The sequence below is a fragment of the Macrobrachium rosenbergii genome, chromosome 44 (assembly GCF_040412425.1).
Source record: "Macrobrachium rosenbergii isolate ZJJX-2024 chromosome 44, ASM4041242v1, whole genome shotgun sequence".
Lineage (NCBI taxonomy): Eukaryota > Metazoa > Arthropoda > Malacostraca > Decapoda > Palaemonidae > Macrobrachium > Macrobrachium rosenbergii.
In genome coordinates, this window is record NC_089784.1 from 30,526,968 (window position 1) to 30,552,112 (window position 25,145).

The following is a 25,145-nucleotide window of genomic DNA, read 5'->3' on the forward strand; positions in this document are numbered from 1 at the left end:
CATACTTATCCTAACCTGTGATCAAAACAGTCTAAAGTACGAGTTCAACTCTTCATTTATTAGATATATTTTTTTTACTACAAATCATCCTTTACTCATCATCAAACTTCAGTTCTTTTGCTTGTTTTGCATATTCACAACTAATTACGCAGAATAACAGTGTCAAGCTGTTTACCCTTTCTGACCTAGTATAGGCCAAGGTATAAGGAAGATGTGGCAATCAGTCTGCCACACCAACACGCTATCCCAAGATTTTACGAATCATATCAGGAAAAAGTGGCAACGTCTAAAACATACATGTTCAAAGTCCTTTTGGTTTGACTGTAGACATGAATCTAAGCACTTCTATTTCTTCCATTTACCAATGGATCAAACCTATTTACCATAATGGCAGTTGTTACAACTTTACATTTGCCAGAGCAATAGAGATTTCATACTTTTGTGTATATTCATATATAATCATTAAGAATAACAAATAACAATAATAACTACAAATTAATCTGCATACCAAAAGGCCAGATATTGTTCCCTGCAACATTTACTTTTCAACACACAATCACAGTCACATTGGAAATTACATGCACCCTGCATCTGACGGAAATGACAGCAAATGAAGAAAGGCAAAATTAAGACTATGAACTGGTGAAAATAATGTATAAAAGACAGCCTCTCAATAATCTTATCTACTTTGAGCTAAACTGAATCAAAACATGAGAGTGGTTGGCAGGTAACCATGGTACAGGAGGTTTCACATATCATCCAATTACAAGATTACCTGGTCTAGGAGCTATTCACAACCTGACCTGTTTACCTTTCCTAAGCATTTGGACATTAGTAGTATATGTAACAGAATTTCTCATAGCTATGACAACCTTACCAGTAAACATGGACAAGAAGTCTGTTAAGTGATAACAGTTAAATTGCATCAAGCTGGATTTTCATACCTATGATAGGTATGAATCAGTAACCAGTAAAAAAATATTTCATGAAAATACTGCTTCACTGAAAACTATCAGCACAGAATCTCATTCTCTTTATTACTGTATCTTCATTATGATGGAAAAGTAATACTTTCAATCTTAATGCCTGTAAACAATGTTCTTAATCCCACCCATGTATGTTACTTTAAGAACACTCAACATAATGGAGATATTTCCTATAAAAAAGTAAGACATATATATTACTGTACCTAGTACTAGATAGTTGCTTTATGAACTGATCTACCCGCTTTTTATATTCTTCGTCTTCTTTAGTAGCATACGAGATCGGTTTAGCATCTGCAAGAGAAAGGCCTAGGTACATGTGTATATCACCAGCACAATGTTCAGTGTCATTCCATTTACCTTCAACATCTCACATGCAGGTAATTACAGAGCATTCATGCTTTTTCAGCATGAATTTACTAATATTAGTTAGGTATAAGACCTGCAAAATTTTCAAATAGGCGATAGAAAATTAAAAATAACCTTTTGAGGAAAAAAAACTGATTCTACGATAATAAAACTAACTGAGGAGTTAGACATGATTTGCTTATAATTCTCTGATTTTTAGAGCTATGATTCATTTAATCTCATGAAATCTTGAGACAACCAAAGCATAAAATATTATAACCAGAATTTAATAAGAAGGTGAACTACAACAACCTGTTTGTTGTAGTTAACTAACCTTGAGTAGGCGCTATTGGAAAACCTGGTGGAGGATATTGCAGATAAGGATAATTAGGAGGAGGCACATTTAAATTAACTGGAGGCATATAACTGTAGTCTGGGTATGGAATAGTCGATGATGGTACACCAACACTTCCTTCAACAGATGTCGTCATATACGAAGAATTTGTATTGATATAAGAGGGTGGTTGCCACTGCCCCTCCTGCATAGCAAATTTTGTTGATAGAGGTGATAATGATTTGCGTTCACTTTCTTCTGACTTGCTTGCTGGTTTTGGTGGTGACTTCTCCTCAAGTTTAGTGGTACTTTCTTCAGGCTCTTCTGGCAACGACGGGCACTCTTTTGGAGGACTGTTTGATGGCGATTTACTTTTTCTTACTGATGGAATCTTAAGCTTGGCTTTCAATGCTGATACATTTTCCTTTACTTTGGCAAAGTACAGCACTGGGTCATCTTCAACTTCTACAATTGGAGCTTTGTTCGGCTCCACCTGCACATCATCCAGTTGTTTTTTCCTTGAAAAAAATAATAATCCATGAAATATGTTACAAACTAATTACTACACCGAAAACCTTTAGTCTTCATAACCATGCATCAATTTTCATGTTCCATAAATACAAACCTCCTCCTTATATTTACTTCTACCATACCATTTAGTAAAAAAATAAAGGTTCAAGTTATGTGGTGAGTTCATACAGGGTAGATAGAGGCATCTAACATCACAAGCCCTCAATTACAAGCTGCATGACTGAATGGGGAACTTATAAAAAAGAAAAGAATGGGGCTAGGGACAAAAACAGTAAACCTTTCTACTTAAAAATAATAAAATAGACAACTAACCCTAATACAAATACAAAGCATGAAGATGGCAAAAGCCAAAACTACCGAAAATAAACTAACTTTAAAAAATTAAACAGCGTACCTTTCTTAACTAGTTAGACATTAACCATAAAAACCAGGTGTTAGATGACTATAATCCTTTAAAGAAATCCTTGGGAAGTCCTCATTTAACTATCATATCACACATCCTCACATGCTTTTAGTATTTCTAAATCAGCTTTTCTCCTATTTGGATGTATGTGCTTAATGCCAACATGCTCATAAATGCCCTCTTTATCCATTTCCAATTTAGTTAGGTTCAACCTATTCAAAAGTTTGTGCTGCTAATCCTTGAACCATGGCCTGAATGAATCAGGTTTTGTTTAGGGGTAAAAGAACACTCACATCAGGATGCATATCACCAAGATGCTGTGTGTTCCCTGGTCACTATTTAAAATCAGAGGAATCTTGGTGAATTTTTTTTATGAAAATAATAATTTTTATGATAAAATCAGTTTTTTTTAAGTACTTACCCTCTATAATTAGCTTTAGCTGCGGCTACTTGGCACGGGTCCAACAAGAGTTAAAATTGAAAGAATAGTTAACGAATGCTCCCAATAGTTAGCCAGACAGCAAATGTTTTGGTTGTCATTCTTCTCTTAATCTCTAAAGAGAGGAGGAGGGAGGGAACTTAATGATAGAGGGTATAGAGGGTAAGTACCTAAAAAATTGATTTTATCAGAAAAATGACATTTTTCTAATAAAATAAGGTTTTATATATACTTACCAAGATTACATAGCTATAGTTTCTACTTGAAACGGCAGCTTAAGAACTGAAAATTCGTCTTTTTGTTTTGGTAGCGCCCACTTGTTTTGGTGCAGGTAAAGTGCTCAGTTGCCCACTCTAAGTCTATGGGAAGAATAGGTACAACCTTATTGCTAAAGAGCTCAGTAATTACATGGCTTTGATGCTCTAAGTCTATGTGCATTTGGGGAGGAGGGAACAGGGACATGACTGTGTCATTGTCCCAACCTCAGTAACTTTAGTCAAGTATATATAAACCAATTGTGAATATGTACTGACACTTACCAAGTAATTACATGGCTGAATCCCACACTGATAGGAGGTGGGAAGAATAGACATGGCATACAAGGAATCCAAAAATATTATAAAGAAATGCATTTGAAATAGAAAAGAAAATAGTTTCTGTCAGTGGTAATGCTTGTTGTAACACTTGGCTGTCTCCGTCATAGGGACATGACCGGGGCAGTAGTGTCAGGATTGTCCCAACTTCAGTGGGAACTTTGTGGTCAGGGAGTTGCTTTTGCCCATTGATGGTGTTGACATAACTCAACAAAGTCCAAGTTAAACACAACAATTGCCCTGCCCTTACCTTCAAGTTTTTTTTGGCAAAAATAGAGCATTTTTCTCTAGTCACCGGGTCACAGCAAGACTATAAAACTATATTACCTGTACTGTACACCATTTAAAAAAAACATATATTACCCATCCATTAAAAATGAAGATTGGAGGGTGCTCCAGGTACCTTGTTACTAATGTAATAAGAAAGGGCATTTATCAAGGAATTGTGCAGAAGGGAAAATGTTTGGTTTTTTTTTCTGCCTCTAGTTAATAATATGTTTTTTTCTGCCTGCTTATGAAAGAAACTAGAAATTTTATAGAGTTTTTGTTTGAAGGTGTTTAGTTTCTTCCTTTGGGGGATTTTTTTGAATTTATGGTTTTTACTTTGGGACACCAGAGTGGCTGTGCTCCAATATTAGGAGAGACAGTGTTTTGATGATTTTATTGTTTTTAGTTGAAAGAACAAGTTATGTTAGGAGGGTTCTGCCGTCACGTTTAACTTGTGTTGTCTGTCCTTTGTTGGAGGTTAGCTTGCAAGGTCGGGAGTGTCGTTAAGTAAAACTAACAGTTGACAGGGCGTGCCCTGTTGATGGTGTTGACATAATTGTCAGGGGAATGACTTAGCGAAAAAAAAATGTGTGAATTTTTTTTTTTTGGTGTGTGTCACGTTATGATGGTTTTGCGGGAACTGCTGGTTCCCCGCTCGTTCCCCTTTGTGGATTGCTGCCTCCTTACCTTCAAGTTTTTTTTTTTTTTGATGTTCTCGCCGGTGAGCTGCCGTTTTTCTTAGTCAGTCGGGTCTGGTAGGGCAGCGAGAGAGCGGCAGTGGCAGCAGCAGCAGGCAGTTTTTGGAGTCGACGTTGGTCGAGTTTTTGAGCAGCAATTGGAGCACGCCACGAAGTGGAGCACGACGAGAGGTGGAGTGCGACCATGAGTAGTCGTGGTGACCACGAGCTGCTCATCTTTGATGACAGCGTGAGGCTGTCCTGACGCTCCATCAGGGTATTCTGGTTGGTTCTGGGCAGCTTCTGTCTTGTCCCTGGAGGTTTGGTTTTTTTTTCTGCCTGCAGCTGAGGGCTGTCTTGGTGCCCTTTTGGTGGAGGACGAGTAGTCGTGTGACCACGTTTCTTTTTTTTGACGTCTCCATCAGCCTGCTGTTGTTTATTTTGCCCCGCCGTTTTGGTTTTTTCTGCCTGCTTGTTTATTTTTTTGTTTAACTTGATTTTGTTTAGTGCTGCCTTTTGGTTTTTGTATTTATGGTTTTTATCTTTTACCAGACCTGACTCAATTGTAAATATTGTAAATAAATTAATTTTAAACTCATTTTATTGTTTTTGTTGTTTTCCCCTCCTTTGTTTGTTGCATCTGCCGTCAGTCATGACAGCCCCGTCCTGAGTATGTTAAAGAACCTGCATAACGGCCCACTCGGGTCGTTACAGAGTGAGATTCCAGTACCTGAATTGGTAGTAACTAGATCAGGTTTAGATACAGATGTAGACTACGGTCATGGTTTGATCGTAGATTCGAACAAGTTTGATAGAGGCAGTATGATTGATCTTAGCTGACGACGTAGTTGTTGAAAGTAATGATGTAGACTTAGTCGATGCAGTGGTTTCAAGTGATAGTTGCTGCAATGGGTTAGGTACTAACATTTTGAATAGGGATGAGCGAGTCAAGTTACAAAGAGAGGATGAGACGTTAACCTGAATCTTTGAACGTGAGCCGAATGATGAGCTCAATAGTGTTGGTAAGGAAACCTTTTGTCTAAAAGACAAAGTTTTGTGTCGTTATGTTTGTCCTAAGTCAGTTAGCAAAGAGGAGATTGTCGAATAGTTAGTAATCCCTAGGAAGCTTCGCAAATTAATTCTGAAATTAGCACACAAAGATCAAGGACATTTGGAGGTAAATAAAACGTTTAAGTGTATAAGTGGGGCGTACTTTTGGCCTAAGATGAGAAGTGACATAAAAAGATATGTTCTAAGTTGTCATGAATGTCAAATGGCCGGTAAACCTAATCAGGTAATCCCCAGGGCTCCTTTATGTAATATTCCATTGGTAGGCAAACCCTTTGAGAATGTTATTGATATGGTCAGACCTTTGCCTAGAAGTAACAATATATTGACAGACTAACCCATTATCCAGAAGCAATCCCTGAAAGAAACGGTAATGCAAAATCTGTAGTTAAATGCCTGTTGAGCTATTTTTCTAAGTTTGGTCTGCCTTGGGTTATACAGTGATAATGGCAGTAACTCTGTGTCTAAATATTTCAGGTACAAAATGAAAAAATTAGGTATCGAACTTGTAACTTGCACACCTTACCAACCCGAGTCACAGGGTATTGTTGAACGTTTCCACCAAAAGTTAAAGAGTTGCTTATGAAAATTGTGTAACAATTTTGAACGTGACTGGGAAGAAAAGTTACCATTTGTCTTGTTAGCCTTACGGTTGGTGCCAAATGACAACCGGATTTAGTCCTTTCAAGTTAGTGTTTGGTCACACTGTTAAAGGACCCTAAGAAATTTTAGTGTAAATTAATGCTTAAAGGAGGTAAGGAGGACTACATACAAAATCTAGAGAATTACAAGGAGAATCTAAGGGAAGTTTGTCAGATGGCACTAGAAAACGAGAGCAACAGTCAAGGGGAAACTAAAAGGAAGTATGATCTCAAGGCAAAAGAGAGAAATTTACATGTGGGAGATAAAGTTTTGGTGTTAATCCAGAGAAAAGGTCCTTCATTATCTTATAAGTTCGAAGGTCCTTTTTCTGTCTTTGAAAAAAGGGGAAATTTAAATTACTTAATTGATATGGGTAGGTGTACAGCAAAGTGGTTGCACGTAAATTTGTTAAAGAAGTATAACGAGCGCCTAGTGCCTGTAGTAATAGTGAAACAGAGAGAAACTAGTTTTGAGAGAAGCTCCAATATACTTAAGAATTACAGGTTTAGGAAAAAGAACAATGTAGTAGCTGATAGCCTCTCTAGAGATTTTTCAGAGTAAGAGAGTAGTTCGTCTTTTTTTTTCTTTTGTTCTGAGCGAGTTGAGCGAGAGCCATTTTTTTTTTAGGGCTGTAGCGCGAGTGTGATGTGTGACTGAAGTGTTGAGGGAGCGTGTTTTGCTGAAGCTAAGTTGTGGCGAAGTGCAGAGTTGTTCTTCAATTCAGATGACAAGTTTAAAGTAGTTTTGTCTCTTTTGCTCTTTTAAAAAATAAAATAAGTATATTTTATTTTTTTCTTTTGGGGAACCTGTCATGGGGAGATGCAATAATGATGAAATGTATTGAAAAAGAAATATCTCTTTTCCAAGACGTGACTACTTCCTGTGTTTGCTCACCGGTCAGTTCCTGTTGTCAATGCGTCGTGGACAATTAGCAAGTCGACGAAAACCCTTTCTTGTGGAAATGACACAAAGTGGTATCTCATGCCACGCCTTTGTAACATGGCACAATATTCGATCCACATTGCATTAGAAAATTTGACCTGGAATCTTCTATGGCATGACCGGAAAGGGGCGGTTATTAGGATCCAAACATTGTGCAGAAAATCAAAATACTCCTTACTGTATATGGGAAGGACGATTGTCTGTCGTCATTAGCTCCGTCCATACAGTGGTATATAAGCTTGGAGAAGAGACTTCCCAAGACAGAGATATAGACAGACAGAGACAGAGACGTTACAGTAAACCCCCTGTATTCGCGGTCTCAGTATTCTCGGACTCACGTATTCGCAGATTTCTCTGTGGTACATATCTACCCATTATTTGCGGAAAATTTGCCCATTTGCGGTATTTTTCACTGAGAAATATTCACTAATTACAGTATTTTCATATTATTTTCATGACTAAATGCACTTTCTGTGATAAATCTATTAAAATACTCAGGTGAAAGCATTTTTAGAGGGTTTTTTTGTGTTTAAACTATCAAAATAGGCAGTTCAAAGTGTTTTTAGAGGGGTTTTAAGTATTCGTGTGGAATCACTGACACCCATGCAGACTCGCTGATGGCCATGCAGACCCACTGCCGGCCATGCAGACTCAATAACACCTTGTGCGTAATCACTGGCAACCATGTGTACTTGCCGTCGGCCATGCGGAATCACTGACACCTCGTGAGCTCAATAATGCTTTGCGAGGCCTGGAAAACATCTCGGTCAGACCGAAGACATCTGCAGAACAGTAAGCAGAATATTTGGCATGCTTAGCCTAAGCTTGAAAAACAGTTCATAAAAACCCCAAAAAACTTGGCCACAGACATAAAAGTGGCCTTCTCAAAAACAAACTTGGACCATCGGTGATCAAATGGGAGAACTGGGGCGAACGCTTACTCCTGATAGCCTAACTACAGACTCAGGCCTGCTGGCAATGGCTGCAGGCACAAGGGCAGCACTTGCTACAGATTGCAATTGGTTATCTGACTCGGACGAATAGCTATAATAACTGTGGGACAACGGGGTCAAACGCAAGATCTAGATCTATTAAAGATATAGACCTACTATAACTGTCCTTATGCGACCGCAATCTAACTCTGTCCATGGAGGACCGAAAGCAAAGGCAGAAGACAGAGGGCACAATCCTTGAACATCCTGGGATGTTAGTCCTAATCTGGAAACTACAAGACTACCAGGCGTGTTGCGGGGGTGGTGAGGTGACAGACAAGGCAGCATCCATGGAGTGGCTAAAGGGACAAGGGGACACTGTTCCTGCCAATGCACTGGAAACACTCAATGCAAAAGACTCAAATTGTTACACAAAATTCAATTCTAGATTTAAGCGAGTCAATATCTAACTGCATTAAATCTAGCCTACTAACCTGAGCTGACATTTGGGTGTAGAAAGATCGATATCCACTAGAAAAGAAACTATAGACTTAATCTCTATCTTCTTGACCAGGTATTAATTCTAAAGAAGACCTAGATTCAAGACTGTTCAGTTTACTCTCTCCTAAGTCTACCCTCCTCTTCTAATTCGGCAATTTATCATCTTCTCTATCTCTTCCAACAACCAATCCTGCAATGATCACAAAGGTTGTCTGAATCCCCAGTCACCTCTCGATGATCCATGCAAAGTTCGTGCGTACATACATCAATTGACCCTAATCTGGTCTTCCAACTACTTACCTTACAAATCTAACAGATTTCGACAGGGAAGATTGAGAAGAGGAATCCACACTGCCAAATACAGACCAAAATCCAGACAATCCATTCGTTAACCACAAAACCCAACCCAAATTTTAGAGAACTTGTCTAAACGGCTGGCCGGATTTGCCGAGAGAGAAGAATGACAACCAAAACATCCGCTTACCCCCCCACCCTCCAAAAGGTGGGGGTAACTATTGGGAGCATTTGTCAGTGATTCTTTCAATTTTAACACTTGTCGAACCTGTGCCAAGTAGCCACAGATAAAGCTATTGATAAGAGGGTAAGTTTCACCTCAAAAATGTTATTTGTGTGGGAGATATAGGTTCCAAAATCCATTTTCCATTAGTGCTAGTCATCCAAGGTTCCTTGTTATGTGATAATAAAAAAGAAGCATATGTCTGCACACAATTTCAAATGTTGTATGGTTTTGGCACAGTGGTAGGCAAGGTTCCAATTTGAATCTGCAGTATTTCCACTGAAAATATATAAAACCCAATGATTTTAATCAGCCCATCATCTTTGTCAACAAAATCCCAGAAGCTTGAATCCTCAAAAAGAAAAGAAGAAAAGAAAGAAAAAAAACAGTAGTTAGCCCATAACCCTGCATATGCACATTATAAACCTGAGTCTCCACTAGCTGACTGCCTCATTCACACATTCACATCAAGTGGATTTCACACACATTCACTACTCTGCAGGAAATGGAGATCAAATGTAGATATGCCACAAATGGTAACCTATGCAAAGGTATATCGCGACCTGCACTGCGACAAGGCACAGGCTTGGCTGCCATGATGACCCAACACTCAGACCAAAGAGCAAGCTTGTATGACCCTTACAGAACTAAAATTTTCACCAAGGAGCTACTGCAGCACTGTACATACAATCAAGTGAAACTCAATGCGACATGCTTTACAAAATATCACTATGAACACAGATAGGTTAAACAGTACACAAACTGTACCACACATCCATACGCTAGCGTGGCCAGAAAAAAAGAGGTGTGGGTAGGCCAGTAAGAGTAAGTATGATGGCCCAGGCCTATCTGCATTATTCTTTTGTTTTCTCAGTCAGTATGCAGCCATCGTGAGCATGGGACTCCATATATGAAAAGCAAGGTTTGTATCCCTGTAATAATACATCAATAACAACTGAATATATAAAAACAAATAAGAGGTATGAAAAAACCTATACACAGAGGCATGGCATTATGAAGTAGCACAACAGCATAATCCTTTGTATCACTTCCATGATGACTGTTCTAGCCTTACTAAATGACATCATTAACATATTTATGAAGGTGAGGATAGGTAAAAAAAGAAGTAGCAAGTAATAAATGAAAACCAACAAATAATCACAAAACAATTAAGCTCCTAGCTTGAATGGGTAAGAGCCCCGGGAGATTTCAAACTTAACAAGTTCCTCATTTTAGGAGGCACTTATGGGTCACCAAGTAATCTGTGATACTTTCTTTATCAGCGGTATATGCAACCTGCAATATCATACCCTGTCTTAAAAGTAAGGCAAAAAAATGTGACACTCTAATCTGGAAGAATGAAAAAGGGATTCCTTCCTGAAAGATGGAAGTCACAAAAGAATTCCAAAGTTTGGAAGTACCAAGTCTGTGGAAATAAAGTAAATAATCCAATCTTTGAGGACTTCTGTTTACAGAGAGTTAATGTAGGAAGTGGTGACCTACCGTGTGCTACAAGGATGGCTGAGAGAATGAATTCTCACCTTAAAGCTCTCAAGAAGAATTTTAAAAAATGCTTATATGAATATACAGTAGAGTTCCTATGTGATTGTGAGAAGGGAGTTCTAGGAAGAGATTAGAGCAGTGGAATGGAATGGAATATAGAGTTTAGGCCAAAGGCCAAGTACTGGGACCTATGAGGTCATTCAGTGCTGGAAAGGAAATTGAGAGTAGGTAGGTTTGAAAGGTGTGACAGGAGGAGAACCTAGCAGTTGCACTATGAAATAATTGTTAGGAGAGGGTGGATAGCAAGATGGAAGAAGATACATGTAATATGAACGGAGGTGCAGTAAAAGGAATGAAAGGGGTTGCAGCTAGAGGCTGAATGGATGCTGCAGAGAACCTTTAGTAATGCCTATAGTGACCCCATGAGGTGCACTGATGGCACTAACCCCCCCCTGCCCCCCTACAATATTACAGCAGTGTAATTGATACAGTGGGTGAACTGTCTTGGACTTGAAACTAATGAGAAAGAAAGCAAGAAAAGCACTACAAATGTGAACAATATTTCAAACAGGGATAAAAAGAAATGATGAAAACTACAACTAGGAATAAATAAAAGAATGATCATCATCTACACATAATAAAAAATGCTATTGAAATTGAGAAGCTCAATAACAAAAGAACAAAACTGCATACTGTAATTAAAAATGTGAAAATATGTGTCTAAGGACTTTCAATCTAAGACTCAGCCTTTTCAATAAAAAACACTACAGAACTTACGACTTGAACTGCAACTCAAGTTCCTTTAGATCCAGCAGCACGGTCTTTAGGGGGGATTCCTCTTCTTTTTCTGGAATACGTCCAAGCTTGCTGCTCAATTGAAAGAAGAAAAATAATTACTGCAGAGAGTATTTTACTAACAAGATACTTTTTTGTCAAACTGACTTAATCACTAATTTTATGGTAAGGCAAATATGTAACTTTGACATGAAACATCAGCTCAAGTGATATTCCCAAACTCACAGTAAGAAATTATAATACAGCGCGAAAATAAAATTAAAAACTACTTTTACAATGATGTCAGTTCTACTCCCTTAACAATTATGATCACTGATGGTTACAGTTACAGTCTATTCATTTTAAAAGGATATGAGTTCAAGAAATCTCATTAGATATAATCATTTGCACAATAGAGACCTAAAATACTCTACATGGAAAATTTTAGACCAACCCTTATGACTGATTTTCCAGTTTGTTTAATTATGACTAACACTTATGGATAAAATATACCCTAAGTTACCTGAATGTATCACACATGAGAGGAAAACAAAAACTAACATTAATAGCTACATATGGCAAGATTTTTCTACAAAAATAAATACAACGAACAAGTACTCTACAATAATTCAACTCATATGACAGAATAATGAGCATTTAACTTTTCTTAAATAATAAACAACTGTAGTGAATGACTCTAAGATGGAACAATTAAAAAAAAAACATTTTTCCTTTGCATAATAATTTTCCTTTCAGTATCATATGATACTGAAAGGAAAATTAGTATGCAAAGGAAAAATGATACCAAGAGAGCATCCTAAGACGTGTGTAAACAATTACTGAGAAAAGCTTTTAAAAATTCAGTTTAACTCACATGTTTATAGCTTTCATTGCTTCCAGTCCAGCCCGATGGTTACTTGTTATTTCCAAACACTGTTTGTATTGCTTTTCAGCCTTTTCCATTTCATTATCTTCCTCAAGTCTGCAAAGAAAAATTATATTGCAGTTCAAAACAGAAATGATCTGGCAACAGTGTGACATTTTATTACCATAAATATCTTAAGTAACACCCCCATTTAACGGCCCTCAAGTTAGAGAACTTCTGACTTTTCAGCTACCAACTTATGATTAGTTTTCTTTTGCTACTATTGTAGATGTAATATACATTTTTGGATAAATCTATTAAACTGAATGGTAAGTGTAAAGTACAGGTTATTTTCAGTTAAAACTATTTGGAATTACTGTTAGCTGTAAGATATCTTCCATATATTTGAGTGCAGGCTGTAATATTGGGTCTTTTTTACTTAGACTTTGATACTTACGAGAAAGGCCAGGCCTCCAAACTGTCTGTTAAGTTGAGTCTCTACTATTCAGTTTCATAGCAGAATATAATTTATTACTCAATTATAACAGGGGACTTAAAAAAAGGTTCAACAAAGTTCATTCTATATTGCCATTGCTTAAGTTTAAAAATGGAATGCATGCCTTTTAACTCAGAAATTGCTACAAAAACTTCACCTCAAACTAATAGCTATGTTCACTCCAAAATACTTGCTGAGAGCCAATAGCTTAATGCTTTAACCATGGTGCTACCTCAAAGTTTAACCATTTTTCTGTACAGCAATATCAGTGACCACTCTTTTTATCCAAAACATTATAAATGTAGAGAAAATATGAACCTAAGAGAGAGAGAGAGAGAGAGAGAGAGAGAGAGAGAGTGTGTGTGTGTGTGTGTGTGTGTGTGTGTGTATGCTTTACTTTGGAGGAACACTCAGTAACTCTGATGTGCCCATAGATGATGTGCAGACAACATAGTGTTGTGTGGTAATGCAAAGAATAATCTTGGCAGTGCATACTGCACTTGTTTACATTTATTAGCAATATAAATATTTTGTTTTACATCATAATTACATGAAAAGGCTTTTTGATTTCACTTCACAATTACACACAAAGTCCTGTACATAATTTAGACTTTAGTACAGATATTTTAATTTGCTTTGTATAATGTACATGGTTTTGTTAACAATGTTTGTGTCAAAAATCACAAATTCTTTTTATTATATAGACCTCAAACTGAGAATGAATTCAGAAACCTGGTAACTTTAGAAACATCTACAGCATCCCTCGCAACTTATACTAAACACTGACTGAAATCACTTTTATTTATAAGGTGTTTTAATAGGCGCTGTACTGATTATTATTACAACAATAATAAGTAATCACCACGTTGTAATGTTCAAGAGGAAGCCTTACAATTCTTTGGACACTAATAAGCAACACTAACAGAAATGAAAGGCCACTGCAACAATGACAGCATAAAGTTTGAGCAATTGACATGAACAATAATGCATTATTTAATGTCAATACAAAGGTCCTAGAAAGCCAAAATGTCCAAATTAAGAAAAGTATGGTGGGCAGTCTTTAAGCCCTAAGCTACTTAGCCTTAAGGAGTACTTGGCCTATGAAAACCTTCACCAATGTTCCAAGCTACTGGCAGACTAATGGCAAATTTCAATTTATAAATTGCTGGCTTTAAGTATTATAAAATGCAGCCAATCATATATTCCTAAACATTTAAAATAAGCATGTTTTCTAGGTTATGCTACCCTAAATGATCATCGTAGTCTATGGCATCCTCTATCAAAGTTCAAACCAACAAAGGTTACTGAAAACTTTTCTTTCATTTACATCCATGCTGTGAATATTATTTAAAGATAATTAATTGAGTAATTCACTGGATAAAATAAGGTAGTGAAATCAATCAAGGCTTAAATTAAGCTGAAGTAGCCTAAGAGTGAGTTATTATGCAGTACCCTAAGCCTACTATAATACTGTTATACTGACATGTATTTAATAGAAGACTTTCTTAAAAATGGTGACGTAGTTGTGGAATCGTGTAAATTATGGTAGTAAAAAGAAAAAATAAACAGTGGTAAAAAGAAAAGATAAACAATCTGATAGATACTGGTATATGATGAGAACATTGCAGGCAATACCCAAGTCTAATATACATCAAACTTCTGGACTGTGCAGCATTTTTTTTCCTAAAATATACCAGGTTAAGCAAGTTTACTTAAATCTTATTTTACTCTTCATTCAAAAATTGTATCAACCTAAAAGAGACAGTGGTTAGTATATCCTATGGTAGCTAAGGACTTTTATTCATTATGAATATTATTCAAGACTGACCTGAAGTCATTTTTGGTCTGTCAACCAGTCTGTCCCAGTGATTTTTTTGCTTTTATTGTCTAAAAGGGTGTGGTAATGGCGTGCAAATGTAGAGTGCTTACCGTTTCCCATATTCCACCAGTGTTTCACAGATGTAATTCCTGGCGTTGGTATGGTTTGGATTATACTTCAGTGCTTGTTCGAAGTCTGCAATTGCTTTTTCAAATTTTCCTAAATTACCCAACCTAGGAGAAAAATATTGAGAAACATTGAAATGAAACAAATATTAAATGAAAACTCATACATATGAAATTTCTATAAAATCAATGAAAAACAATTTTCCAAGAGATGTAGAATCACCTCTTTAAAAGAGGCAATTCAACTTCTCAGGTGAAAAAAAATTGCAAAGTTATATCAGTTGTTTAAAGAAAACCATAGGGTTAAAATTTCACAATTAATCCTTTTTCCTTATGAGAAATTAAAAAAAAATTTAAATTGAATATAAACATGAATCAATCACTTAAGAGAGCAATTAAACCATACAAAATCACGAACTGTGCCATGGATTCAATTTCTCATATGCTGAACTTGATTTATCCATCATAAATCATCCAACTGATGTAATTCAGAGGAAACATTAGGAAAAGTACCAATCAGAACAAATGCCATGTACAAATAAGATGGAAAGTAGTCAAGGAAATATTAACTGGATGCAGACTTGGATTTAGGACCAAGTAGTGGATTAAGCTTTACCTGAGATCTAAACCTTCCCCACCACCAAACACACATACCTTGTAAACTTTTCATCTATATGTTGAATGTGGAAAAATGATATTTTAATGATAAAATAAGAGAGAGAGTTCAGAGAGAGAGAGAGAGAGAGAGAGAGAGAGAGAGAGAGAGAGAGAGAGAGAACAACACTGTTAATAGGAAAAGCATGTACTTACAATGCTCCCTTGGCTACTAAAGCTTCCACATTTTCCTCGTCGATATCTAGAGCTTTGGTAAGACACTGGAATGCCTCTTCAGTCTGTCCTTTTCTGAAGTATGTAACTCCATCTTTCACAGATTTATGGGCCCAGAGGGTCATCTGGGCCTTTCTCAATGGCATGTACATTTCCTTCTCAGGGAACTTTCCTCTGTAAATAAACAAACATTTTAAACAAAAAACAAAAAGTTCATTACATGAATTCAAACAGAAATATGATATTTTAATGATAAAATAAAGTTTGTTCATACTTACCTGGCAGATATATATATAGCTGTATTCTCCAGCAAGGTCCGACAGAATTTCAAATTTCTAGATGATCTGTCCACACGCAGTGGCCGGTCAGGTGGTTAGTACCAAAAGGGAGCATTCCAACGCCCGACCGCTGGGAGGCGGGTATCAGGAACCATTCCCATTTTCTATTCAGATTTTCTAACGCCACTGTCTCCTGAGGGAGGAGGGAGGGCAATATAAATATATATATCTGCCAGGTAAGTATGAACAAACTTTATTTTATCATTAAAATATCATTTTGTTCATGAGACTTACCTGCCAGATATATATATAGCTGAATACCACCTTTGGAGGGGGTAGAGACAGCCAAGAATTAGGAAAAAAACCAATTATTGGTAAAATTATTTTGGTTCCTTATCTGATAGCGTAGCTGACTGAGTGGTTACTGTCACTCTAGTCTGCTTCTGCTTTACTAGAGACCCCAGCGAGAGGTAGTGACCTATATAGCTGGCGACTTCTAGATGATCTGTCAACGGGGCGTGACCACAATGTGACTAGATCATAGCCCATACAAAGAGGACAAAAGAGCATTACTAACCACCTAACCAACACCTAAAGCGTTAGTTTGCAAAGGATTGGGAAGACTGCCTCTAGTAGTCGACCCAACAACCACAAAAACACAATTAAAAAGGGATAGGATCAGAGTTACCCCTTGTCCCCAAGGTTGCTGAAGCAGCAATGTATGGTCCCAGCGAAAAGCAATTTTCGTATGCTACCTAAACATCTTGCCAAGAGTGTGAGGCAAACACCGAATTGACTTCGCCAAAATGTGGCACTAAAAATGTCACTGAGTACCATATTTTTCTTGAACGCCATGGAGGTAGCAACTGCCCTCACCTCGTGAGCGTTAACTCTCAACAACTTGAGGTTGGAGTTGTCACAAACAGAGTGTGCGTCCTTAATGATTGTGCTTCCTAATGAAGAATGCCAGTGCATTCTTCGAAATAGGTTTAACTGGTTGCCTCACAGAACACCATAAAACATCCAATGGACCACGAGTGTCCTGTGTTCTTTTAAGGTAGTACTTGAGAGCTCTAACTGGACATAGAACTCCCTCAGGTTCCTGTCCAATAAGGTCTGCTAAACCTTTAATTTCAAAGTGTCTAGGCCAAGGGTTAGAAGACCTATCATTCTTAGCCAAGAACTTAGGGCTTAAAGAATAGACAGCATTGTGTTCCTTGAAACCCACATGACGGCCTCGAACTTCTCTCTCTTCTTCGCCGCAGGAATGCCCTTCCTTGTAACATCCTTAAGAGATGCAGAGGGAGAGGCTCAAAAGGACTAAACATCAAAAACTTGAGCATTACGCCCAAGTTCCAAGCAGGGGAAATCAGCTGAGGAACCTTGGACGTCTTGAAAGAGCTCAAGAGATCGTGGAGGTCCTTGTTGTCAGACAAAGCTAATCCTCTGTGTCTGAATACAATCGAAAGCATGCTCCGATAACACCTGATAGTTGGAACTGCTATATCGAGTTTTTCTCTTAAGTAAAGGAGAAAATCCACAACCTGGCTCACAGTGATAGAGGAAGAGGAAAAGCCCTTCTTTCTACACCAACCTTTGAAGGTTGCTCACTTCGCTAGATATATCCTTTAGATGAAGAACTTCTGGCTCTAGCGATGGCCCGTGCCACCTGGCCAGAAAAACCCCCCGCTCTGACCAAGTTTCGATAGTCTGAAAGCAGTCAGGTTCAGAGCGGGAGATTCAAAGATATCTCGTGAAGTGGGTTTGTGCCAGAGCAGGTCTGCTCTCAGGTGAAGGGTCCTCGGAACGTCTACCAACCAGAAGAGAAACTCCGAGAACCAGTGGTTCTGAAGGCCAAAACGTGGGGATGAGAGTCATCCTCGTCCCTTGTGAGGCCGCGAACTTGCGTCTGACTTCTCCCAGAATTTAGAACGGGAAAAAAGGCGTAAACATCTATTCCCGTCCAATCCCAGGAAGAGCAACAAACTCATCACAACTGCCCCAGGGTCGAGTACAGATGAGCTTTATAGAGGGAGCCTCGCTGTTCTTGAGGTCGTGAAAATATCCACAAGATGGCGACCCCAAAATTTCCAAAATCTTGGCAAACCTCCTGATGAAGGGTCCATTCCTTCGGCAGGAGTTGATGGCGCCTAACAGAGCAGGTCTGCTCGAACATTTTCGACCTCTGCAACAAAACTTGTGAGAATCGAAATGTTGCGAGCACAGGCTCAAAGAATAATCTCTCTTGCAAGGCTGAACAGGAACAAGTAGTATTGTCCGAGTTTGCTAGAACTACACGATTGCAAACTTGGACCTCGAAGAATTGGTGAGCTAAAAGATAGCCGCTAAATCTTTGAAGTCGATGTGCCAGGACACCTGTTCCTCTCTCCAGGTTCCTAACACTTCCTCTCCTCTAGTGTTGCCCCCAACCTGTTGACGACCCATCGGAAAACAACACTAGGTTGGGGTTCAGTCTGTGCTTGAGGGAGATCCTTTCTGCAATTCCGTTGGATCGAGCCACCACCACAGATCTTCTTTATATAAGGAAGAATTCTCAATTCCTCTTTCAAGTCTTCCTTGCTTTGTCAGTTCTCCAACAAAAAGAACTGAAGAGGCCTGAGATGCAGACTCCCAGAAAACAAACTTCTCCAGCGAGGAAATGGTCCCCAGCAGACTCATTCCTTCCTTCACCTAGCATGTTTCCTTTTTCCAAGAAGGCCAAACTTTTTCAGGTGTCATAGAAGTTGCCGTTCTTTGGCCAACGGAGACGCTATAAAAGCCGCTGAATAGATCTGAATTCCCAGACACAAAGGACAGTGAGGGGGATCAGCTGCGACTTCTCCACAGACCAGAAGTCCCAGGGACTTCACGAGTTGCAGAGTCAACTGAAGGTCCAGATACCTTCGCCTTCACGACGCCGAATCAACCAGTCGTCCAAGTAGAGTGAGATCCTGACGTGCGACAGATGCAACTGCATCGCAACGCGTTTTCATGAGACGGTAAACACCCTCGGAGCAAAATGTGACGCCAACAGCATCTGGTGTTCCCAGGCGGTCAACCATCCAAGTACTGGCCAGACCCAACGTTGCTTAACTTCGCTGATCGGACGAGAAGCGGTGTTTTCAACGTGGTATGGCGTTGCTGTGCAGAGTCCAAAGCAGAGAGCCCTGAACTGGTTCAAGAGTCTAGCCCCCAAGACAACCTGAGATACTTCACCGAACGTGGATGAATTGGGGCGTGAAGATAAGTATCTTGGAGATCCAAAGATACCATCCAATCCCCGGGATGAAGGGCTCCTAGTATTGACTGCGAGGTCTCCATCTTGAACTTTTCCTTCCGACCAAGTTGTTCGACCTGTTGACGTCCAAGACGGGTCTCCAGCCTACTGAAAGTTTCGGGACTAGAAACAATCTGTAGTAAAATCCTTTTCCTCCACCGAGTCCAAGATTTGTTCCACTGCTCTCCGCTCGAACATCTGTTGAGCAGGTCAAACAATTTTCTGTTTGACAGGAAGGCAGTTGGGAAACAAAAACAAAAGAGGAGACAGGAAGGGAATCAAGTAACCTCTCTCTAACAGTAGGAAGGGACCAAACGTCTGCCCTCACTCTTTCCAGGCTTGTGCAAAATGAAGCCTGGTTGCAAAGGGAGTCTGGAGATGAAGGGAGTCACTTGCTACCTCTCTTGGAAGTGACATTCCTTCGGGAAAAAAACTCTCTCGTGGTGCGGGTCTCGTGTTGCTTCCCATGGAAGCCCCTTTGTTATGCAAACATTTAGCTTTCGTTTACTTTTTGTATCTGAGATCGGTGCAAGCGTTATGAAGGAGATGCAGTTTGAATGTCGATAACTTTAGTTTTGAGAAAAACGATATTTTTTTTTTTTTTTTTTTTTTTTTTTTGCTGTGTATTTATTTGCTTGCCGTTACACAGTTTGATGTTTTTATGACATAATGAAAAGCCAAAAAAATAGACCTGCAATGTAATATAACTCGCTAAATGAAGCTAAATGAAGGCAGTGTCAAAACACGGCTGAGGTTGGCCAGCGCGACGTTTTACTTAGTCAAGCTCTGAGCTGCTACTGACTGACTGCCACTGACTGCCCTGCGGCAATCCTGTTCGCTTGATGCGCATTATGTCCACAGGGTTGCCATAGATCGCATTAGATATTATTTCATAGCTAAAAGGAAATTACCACCGATATACTGACAATATCATTACATTATATGAAAAATGTAATTTGACTATGATAGGTTACTGTTTTGTTTATAACTTCTAACTGTGGCGAACTTTTAAATAAAACTTTCTGAGAAGATAGTCAGGATATGTATGATGCCATATATAAAATATCCCAGAAAATTTTATTTCCGATTTTTGATTTTTGTTGTCAAACGCCCCTTTAAGACAAAGACAACTGCGAAGGTGGAGAGAGAGGAGCCGAAGGTTGAAAAGTCTCAGGAAACAGATCCTTAAGAAAAAGCCAGAGTCTGATAATCAGAGGAAGAAGAAGACGAAAGAAGTTTCTCTTCATACAAAGGCTGATGCGAAAGAGGATGTTCTTCCGCAGCTGGCGGGTCTTGAAGTGAGTGGTGAAAGTAGTTCCGATTCAAACCGATACGTAACCTCGCAACTAAAGTGAACGAAGAAGACGCAAACTAGAGTCACGTATAGTAAATTCATAAAAATGTGGAACGCTTCACGATTAGCGTGTCATCCCCACAAAGGAGCCATGCTAATCCAATTCTCTGTATCGTTCCAATTTAGTATATGTACTGCCGAAGCAAGTACTGGCTAAATTAAGAAGGACATCAGATGTTGAAGCGGTAGTTGTGGTACTGATGAACAACTGGAGCGCGCGTCAACACAAGACTTGAAGCTATATGGAATGGTTCTGATACCGAGCGTCCAGCGGCGTGACGCGAGAGGCTCACGTGGCAAGTACTTTGAAGAGAGTTACAGCGTGGCGCGCGCGGCCGCCATGGCTAGCGCATGAACAAAAAGCGCCAAGGTGAGGCGCGTGAAGCGTGAGAAGCGCACGAAGAGCAAGACGCCAGCTCCTGGCGCGACACAAGAGAAAAGGCCAACACCTCAACTCGGGAAGACGAATGGAAGCCACTAAACACTCTTCTAGACGACAGACGCTCTGTATCGTTCCCGAAGCAGGAGACGAAGGTGAAAGTCTGTACATTTCTTAACAGGCAGATTCGACTCTTGAAAGGTTCATGAGAGCATCCAGCTGTTGTTGCAAACCCAACAAAAATCTTACGGGGCGTTGGAGAAGCCACTTTTTCGGGAGAAGGGATGAACCTGAGAGAAGGAAAAGGGAAATTTTGAGACCTGGGTACTTCCTTCCACAGGGAAGAAGCTCTAGCCCTTGCCTTAGCGCGACAGGGGGTCGAGTAGAGTGATCATTCAAAAAACACTTTATTCTCTTCTGCAGAGGAATATCCACGCAACTTTCGGGGAAGAGTACAAACGTCTAGAGGAAGAGGACGTGAAGCGTTTTCTCCTCTAAGCTTTTTTCTTAAGAGGGCGAGAGTCCAACCGAGAGCTCCAACCCCGAGGACAAAATGAGGAAAACGTGTCGGAGGACGAGAAGCAATCCTTCAGGATGCGTGCCTGAGCACGATCCCTGGCAGCCTGGGTAGCGTCATCAGGACCTGCCGAAGGACGCCAGATCGGTGGGAAGCCCCGTTTTATAACATGCGGGCTTTGACATGCCCCCTCCCTGGTCCTGGGAGTTCGACAGAGGTCCAGGCCTAGAGGCATTATAGGGCTGATCTGACGCCCCTCCACAACACTAGGGGCACTAGCACTAACACTATGCGTTTGAATTGCATTCACTTTAGTTTCAAGAGCACGATATTGACTCCACACGAGAGCCAGGGAATTACCTTCTGCAGCAACAAACTACAGGGTTAGTAATAAATTTTACTACAGGGTTACTAGTAGGAGAAAACCCTGACTGTCCAACTAAGGATGCACTCTAGAGGAAGATTTCCTCAGCCTATCACGCTCCAATTTAAGCATATAGGCTTCATATTTCTTCCACTCACCCTCAGACAATCCCACACATTCATTACCGATTATCATAGAGCATTGAACACCCTTTACATATCATACATAAAGAGTGAGGAACTATCAAAGTCTTCGATAGCCTCACCTTACATTCACCCAAGCTACATACTAATAGCTAGAGGTAAGACATCTTAATTATAAGAAAAGTCAAAAGCAAAATCAAAAACGGTCCACAAAGAGCGTATGCCAAGTCACAGATCCAGTCGAATACCAAAAACAACCAAAATACTTAAGTGACAACAAATTTCCACAAATCCAAAGGCGGAGGAACTGACAACAGGTGTTGACAGTCCGGCACAGAGAAAATCTGAATAGAAAATGGGAATGGTTCCTGATACCAGGGTTACGGTTTTGGGTTATAACTCTAACCTGACCGGCCACTTTTTTGCCGCTTTCTTTGAAATTCTGTCGGACCTTCGTAGAATACAGCTATATATATATCTGGCAGGTAAGTCTCATGAACAAAACAATTATTAATAGCAAAAAAATTTTCATTACACTTGTAGTCAATTTTTACCTACTACAATAAAATAACATAAACATTTTGTATAGATTATACCCGGCATACACAAGACATGTTTTAAACTACTTCCTGACACTTGAGGACAGACAAATAGTGTGTTGAATAATTACTTGAGACTGTAATGCAAGGCACAGTGAGTAGCTAAATTCAAATTCCACAGATCAACATGGTCAGTCTGCTCTTGAGTTCTGTGTATCCTCCGGTTTTGTCCAGCTAATTCGGGAACCCACACATATTTCTGGTAATAGATTAGACCTCATGTTCACAGATTTTCCAGCTATTGTCAAGTCCAAGGTCTGTGAATATATAGGCACTTCTGATTATTGTGCCAAAAAAAGGTCTGACTGAAATCTAGAGCCAATTGGGATAGCATTATTCAAGCTTGTCAGGAACTTAATATTTCATATGCTATATTAGAGCCTCATCCCAAGAAGTTAAATGAACTGCTGACGGCAATTTTAATAAGGTATTTCCATAGCAAGGTCATCAAATTCAGGACAAATGACCTGCCATGGTCTGATGATACATGTAGATGAACTTACCATGACAAACAGACCAAATTCAACACATGGAGATGAAATCGTTCAAATGAAAATTACACTATTTTTGTTGAGTCTTGCCATGCTGTGGACAGAACTTACCATAGCTCAGAGAAATTATAATAATTCCATGAAAAGGAAACCTCATCTGTGGTGGACCAAATTGGCATCATCTACCTTTGGGTCACGCTCGCCTTCCATTCCCCTACTGCTAACAAGTGATGGTAGATTGGTTACTGGCCCTTGGGAAAAGGCTGAACTGCTTCATCAAGCTTTTGAAGCTAAGCAATCAGCTGAGGAAGTCCCTCTCCCTGATACTTGTCCTCCTGAACCTATTCTTACAAAATATGCATTTTGCTCCACGAATGTTAAGAAAATTCTGGATAATCTTGATAGCTAGGGTGGAGAAGATCCTGATGGTTTCTTCCCTTGTTTTTTAAAAAAGTTTTTTGCATGTTGTCTCCCAAGTTTTGTAGATTCTATAGATTTTTATGTCAATGTAGCATCTCTGCAGATGAGTGCAAGCTTAGTAACAATGAATAATCCAAAGAGTGGCATATCTGCAGACTATAGTAACTGCAGGTCAATTTCTATTCTCCCTGTGCTCTCCAAATTGCTGAAAAACTTATTTTTAAGCCACTATATAAGTATGTTGAATATAAAAGCTTGTTAGCTGATGGTCAATGTGCCTACAGAAAGCAGTTAGGTACCTGTGATGCTCTTTTACTCTTGGCAGCCATTTGTAAGATAACCTTGATAAGGATTTTGAGTGCATAGTAATAAAAATAGATTTTAGTGCTGCTTTCGATTTAGTAAATCATAAGGTCCTTATTTGTAAACTTCAGAATCTTGGAGTGGGTAGATATATTTTAGGATTAGTTTAAGAGTTCTTTACCGGTAGGCAGCAGCAAGTTGCTGTTGCTGAGATCTATAGCGAACCAAGACCTATTGTGTCCGAAGTTCCACAAGGTAGTGTTCTTGGTCCACTGTTATTTTTGATTTATACAAGCAACATGGTTGTCAGCCTGGAAAACAAGATTGTTCAGTATAACAATGATGCAACACTTGTGGTTGTAGTAAAGTCTCCACTCATAGTCTCTTGTTTGTCACTTTTTCATAGGTTGTATTTTAATACAGATCTTTCACATGCACAGTTGATCCATGGTCCCCTTTTCCTGCTGAGAGTAAGCAGATTTACTGAACAGCAGCACCAATATGCGATAATTGTGCCTCACTGTCAAACTTCTCAGTTCCAGAGGTCCTTCATTCCTCACACCGTTGGACCATGGAATAGTTTCCCTAAGGATGTCGCGCAATTGGAACTTCAAAAGTTCAATTGAAGATGCAATGCATGACTACCCTAATGTTATTCTCCTTGCATTTTTATACATTTTATCTATTTATTAATTTATTAATTTTTTCTTTTTAATGAGTGAGATCTCTTCTTTCTGTATTTCCCTTTACCTCCTCTTACTTCTTAATGTGCACCATATTCTTTGGAAGTTTGAATTTCAAGTTAATGGCCCTTGTGGGTTTGTTCCATATGGATAGGGTTCATCTTCTGAATAATAATAATAATAATAATAATAATAATAATAATAATAATAATAATAAATAATAATAATAATAATAATAATACAGGCAGTCCCCGATTAACGGCGGGCTCGGTTAACAGCGATCCAGTTTTATGGCGCTTGTCTAGCGATGAAAATTGTCAATTTTCAGTGCCGAAAATCGCCGATTTCGCTTATTGGCGCCAATAATTGGATACTGGCACTGATACATACCTAACAGAGGCGCCCATAACCAAAAATCGGCGCTTTTCGGCACCAATAACCCCCGAAAATTGCCGAAAAAGCGCCGAAATCGCCGATTTTCGTTTAGCAGCAATTTTCGGTTATCATTGCACCCTCAGAAACGGAACCCCGGCAATAACCAGGGACTGTCTGTAATAATAATAATAATAATAAAATAATAATAATAATAATAATAATAATAATAATAATAATAATCTGTAGTAGTTTTCTGGTCAACAAGGTCAAATTCCACGACCTTCATAAGGATGGCCAAAAACTGATTCATGAATGAAAGGCAACAACTGGGTCAAGAAATATGAAGTTGGACAATCAGGTGAGGGGGACAGCTGA

The 25,145-nt window shown here is 39.1% G+C and overlaps 1 protein-coding gene, 1 non-coding gene and 1 pseudogene across 11 annotated transcripts in view; all 3 read right to left on the reverse strand.

The window, feature by feature from the left end:
- The window catches only part of LOC136829490 (tetratricopeptide repeat protein 14), a 105,360-nt gene that overhangs the window by 39,344 nt on the left and 40,871 nt on the right, over positions 1–25,145 (reverse strand). For 5 of the 10 annotated variants that reach the window (XM_067088241.1, XM_067088245.1, XM_067088246.1 and 2 more), the window contains exons 8-13: positions 15,570–15,761; positions 14,745–14,867; positions 12,329–12,436; positions 11,458–11,547; positions 1,666–2,183; positions 1,190–1,277 (exon numbers count right to left, since the gene is read on the reverse strand). In XM_067088241.1, the coding sequence (XP_066944342.1) occupies positions 1,190–1,277; positions 1,666–2,183; positions 11,458–11,547; positions 12,329–12,436; positions 14,745–14,867; positions 15,570–15,761 (1,119 nt within the window). Of the gene's footprint in view, positions 1–1,189; positions 1,293–1,665; positions 2,184–11,457; positions 11,548–12,328; positions 12,437–14,744; positions 14,868–15,569; positions 15,762–25,145 lie in introns of all 10 variants that reach the window. The other 5 variants (XM_067088237.1, XM_067088244.1, XM_067088238.1 and 2 more) reach the window with 1 other exon arrangement.
- LOC136829636 (5S ribosomal RNA) lies at positions 18,893–19,009 on the reverse strand (annotated as a pseudogene).
- LOC136829633 (U6 spliceosomal RNA) lies at positions 20,539–20,646 on the reverse strand. Its single transcript, XR_010850426.1, has one exon. It is a non-coding gene; the product is annotated as a U6 spliceosomal RNA (small nuclear RNA).